The following is a 4044-nucleotide window of genomic DNA, read 5'->3' as shown; positions in this document are numbered from 1 at the left end:
TCCCTTCTCTCTCTTTCGCTCTCCCTTCCAAACCCCAGGCTTATTGCGGGGACGTGTCTGCAGCACCTGGGGACCGGAGCTGTCCTTCCCCTGTGCAGGCGGGCACCACCTCCTCCTGGGTGTGAGGAGGAGGGGCCTGCCATAGGTTCTGGGCATGTGAGGTGCAGGGTGGCGGCCAGCGGGTGCAGGGTGCGTGCAGAAACCTGATGCTGGGAGGGTCCGGTGTCTGGAAGGCTCTTAAGAGTGAGTGGGGAGAAGCCCGTAGGGGCTCTTCGTAGACTCCTCTCCCCGCCCGGACGGTCGCGGCAGAGTTGACTTTCAACGCCTCCTCTGCATGGTGCCAAACTCCTGTCTCCGGGAGCAGACGATGGCAAAAGGACGCAGTCACAGCTCCGCCTGGGTCTTACTCTCCCCTCTCTCTCTCCAGATTGAGTTTGTGACGGGCACCAAGAAGGGCACCACAACCAACGCCACGGCCCCGACCACCACTACGGCCAGCACCCCCCCCGGCCGCCCCCGCCGTGGCAGGTAGACAGCGCTTGTCCCGCTCCTGTGCTGCTCTCCAGCCACCTAGACGGAGCAAGGGTTCCCCACTTGTCGAGGGGTGGACAGCACGTGGCGTCTGGGTGGGCCCCAGCTCCCCGCTCCTTTGCACCTTCTGGGCCAGGGCCCTTTAGGACTGCAAGGGAGAGGGTGCTGCTCTCTGGTTGAGGTTGACCCCAACTCCTCTCGACTTCACCTCCAGATGCCCAAAAGAGAAAGAGCAAGTGGGACTCAGCGATCCCGGTGACGACGATAGCCCAGCCCACCATCCTCACCACCACGGCAACCCTGCCCGCCGTCGTCACAGTCACCACCAGTGCCAGCGGCTCCAAGACCACCGTCATCTCTGCCGTGGGCACGATCGTGAAGAAGGCCAAGCAGTGAGTGGCCTCAGGTCGCCGAGGGCCTTGGGACCTGCAGGACCGTGTGGCCCAGTGGCAACTGCCCACTGGGAGGAGCCACTCTGTACATTTCAGGACTGGGACCTGCTCCCCAGGTGGCAGCTAAGAGGCACCTCTGTGGCATTCCAGCCAGAAGGACATCGCTGCAGAGGAGGGGCGCTGCGATGGGGCCTGCCACCCCATTAAGTGTGCCGTGTTCCCACATCCTGGTACCTTACCGCACGGGGCTCCCCTGTGGTCTCTTTTCAGGCAGATGCAAAAGCTCAGGTGCCCTCTCTGTCAGGACTGGGATTACTCGCCTGGGGTTGGCAGTGGGCTAACGGGCTTGTGGCCCTGCCCAAGTGATGCCTGTTGGCATGGGCGGGGTGAGCCCCGTGTTTCTGCCATCTGCTACCCTGGCCCCGAAACCCAGCTGGTTCTCAGGCAAGAGCGGAGGCCTCTGCTCCTTTGGGTGCCGTGGAGCACACCCAAGACTGCTTGGTGGACACACCGGGCTTTGGAAGTCCGCCAGTGACCATGGCTGGGGTGAGAGCCTTGACACACATAGGCAAGGAGAGGTGTCGGCACTTGGCCGAAGCTGCCCTGTCCTTCAGTGCCCAGCAAGGCAGTGGGCAGGACCTGAGCAGTGGGGGGATGAGTCACCCGCTCCAGCCAACAGCAGCTCATTGTTTACGGGGACCTGTGCCTGGGAGGGCTCATGGCACCCCACCCTTCCTCTGTGTGTTATCTCTGCCCCACAGCAGTCCTGGGCAGCGCTGGTGGCCACCAGGTTCCTCTTGGGGCCAAAGCAGGCTTCCCAGCCACTGCCAGCTGAGTCCAGAGGGGGCCGTCCACCATCCTCGCCCTTGGCAGCTCTCCCTGCCCTCTGCGTGGAAGGAAGGGCTGAGTGTCGGGAGAGGAAGCCAGGCCGTGAAGGCTGCAGGGCTGCCGGGAGGGTGGGCTTGAAGTTGCACCTGCACTGTTGAGGCACAACCAGACGGATGTGGTGGACTCTGTCCTTGGCATCCCCAGATGAGGGGTGTCACACTTGCACCACCACACACACTCACACTCCTCCGTGACGGGTCTTTGCAGCCCTGGGAGAAGAGCTTCCTGCCCTGCAGCCTCCACCAGGGCCCCTCTCTCCTCACTAGCCGGGAGCATGGGAGCCTTTGTAGGCGGCGGTGTGGCTCAGTGGGAAGAGCAACACACTATGTGGTCTTGGGCCCGTGCCCCCGTGAGCCTGTTTCCTTCTCTGTCAAATCATGGCAATAAAGTGTCAGAAGGCGGTTGTGAGCAACCGGGGAGGTGATTCCTGCAAAGGCTTCATTAACTAAAACACTAGATGTTTACCGTCAACCCATCCAGTTTTCTTTGGTTTTAGACCAAGCAGAGAAAGAAGGAACTGCTAGAAACGGTCAGATTGGCCAGGAGGAGCTGATGATGGCCCAGGCTCTGCCCCACCTATGGCTCGGAGCGGGGGTGGGCAGGGGCGTGCTTGAGGCATCTTTCCCTTCTGTCATTTGCTGCCCTCCCCAGCACTGTCACCAGGCTGTCCCATGGGGGTCCTGAGCTGGAAATGCTGTTCCTCTGAGCAGCCTTGCCAGTTGGATCAAGGTCTTCAATCATGCTGAGCTCCACTGCAAAGTGAGGCCTGCCCACCGTGCCCACCGAGGGTGGCCCAGAGGCATATTAGTGGTTTCTGCAGGGACCCAACGTCCCAGCAACTAGTGACCAAAGTTGTTCTTACGTTTGTGAAAGAAGTTGGTGGTTTGTTTTTTAAAAAATAATTTTATTTAACTTTATTTATTTACTTATTTTAATTTGACCAGAGAGGAACAGAGAGAGAGAGCAAGAGTATGAAAGCAAGCTGTAAGGTCCAGACATGAACTACGGTCGGCCACGCTGGAGTCTGGTGCCCTTAACCACCACGCCACCTGCTGGCCCTGAGGGAAGTTTTTTGGCAGGCGCTCACCATGTTGGGCCCAAGAAGGGCAACAGCTTGAACTGAGGCAGTAATCACAGGGCGGAGGACGGGTTGGGAGAGCACACAGCTCTGGCCCCAGCTGGGACATGTCAGCACCCACGACTAGAAGATTTGAATAATGCCTGGCTAGCATGGTGGTAAAGGCTCTAGACTTCCACATGGCTGACCATGGTTCCAGTCTCAGACCCCCAGGCTTAGATACCACATGGGCGTGTGTATGTGCGTCTGTCTGTCTGTCTGTCTCCAAGATCCCTGGAAGAGGGGATTGTGGTGTGGCCCCCCTGGGGGGATTTCCTCACTTTTTCTCTCTAGCAAGCGTACACATCCTATGGAAAAAAACTAAAATAGGGAAATAGGCCTTTTCTACCTCTTGTCCGTGGGAAGGATCTAGAAGCAAGGAGCATGTGTCACACATGGCCTGATCTCTCAGACCATTCCTCACTAAAAGGAACCAGAGCTGCCTTGAGAAATGGCCAGTCTCAAAATTCGCATGGGACTCAGGCCGATTGCCCCAGGAAGTAGGGCAGACTCAAGTGTCTTGAAGGTCAGAAGCCATTTGTGGTCAAATGTGTAACTGTAAAGAAGGAATGACAAAAGCCACTCCTGGGATCTAGCAGTTAGCGTAATGGCTATGTCGCTGGACTCCCACGTAGTCGACCGCGGTTCGCGTCCCGGACCTGGTGGCTTAGAACTCACGCCGGGCGCGTGTGCGTGCATGCCCAAGATCCCAAGAGGAGAATGGAGGAGAAGGGATTGCAGCGTGACCATCCCCTCTGGGGGGTGATTTCTCGCTTTCTGTCTCTATGTCTCTCTCTGTCTGGCGAGCGCACACGCCCTATAGCGAAAACCTCTCAAAAAAAATAAATAAATAAATAAATAAAAATTTTTAAAAAAAGCCACTCCTGTGACCAGTTGGTTAGAGGAGATAGATTCTACATGACCAACTGCAGTTCAAATCCTAGCCCTGACAGCTTGAAAACGTGCCAGGTGTGTGTGAGTGTGTGCCCCAAATCCCAACAGGGCAGAGAAATGGAGCATCGTCACCCCTTTCTACAGTACGCATTAGTCACAAAACAAAAATGGGATTTTTACATTGGAAGATACGATGTCACTCCCTTGACCAAGCGAAGGCCT

At 57.3% G+C, this 4044-nt stretch overlaps 1 protein-coding gene across 2 annotated transcripts in view; it reads left to right on the top strand.

The window, feature by feature from the left end:
• SAP30BP (SAP30 binding protein) overlaps positions 1–2223 on the top strand; it is a 46681-nt gene extending 44458 nt beyond the window's left edge. Inside the window, exons 10-11 of one of the 2 annotated variants that reach the window (XM_006145806.3) lie at positions 428–528; positions 746–2223. In XM_006145806.3, the coding sequence (XP_006145868.1) occupies positions 428–528; positions 746–1130 (486 nt within the window). In that variant the 3' untranslated portion in view covers positions 1131–2223. The remainder of the gene's footprint in view (positions 1–427; positions 529–745) is intronic. The other variant, XM_006145807.3, reaches the window with a different exon arrangement.
• Positions 2224–4044: the final 1821 nt, after the last annotated feature.

Source organism: Tupaia chinensis, unplaced genomic scaffold, assembly GCF_000334495.1.
Source record: "Tupaia chinensis unplaced genomic scaffold, TupChi_1.0 Scaffold000159_1, whole genome shotgun sequence".
In the NCBI taxonomy this organism is placed as follows: Eukaryota; Metazoa; Chordata; class Mammalia; order Scandentia; family Tupaiidae; genus Tupaia; species Tupaia belangeri.
This window is presented reverse-complemented; position numbering and strand designations above follow the sequence as displayed.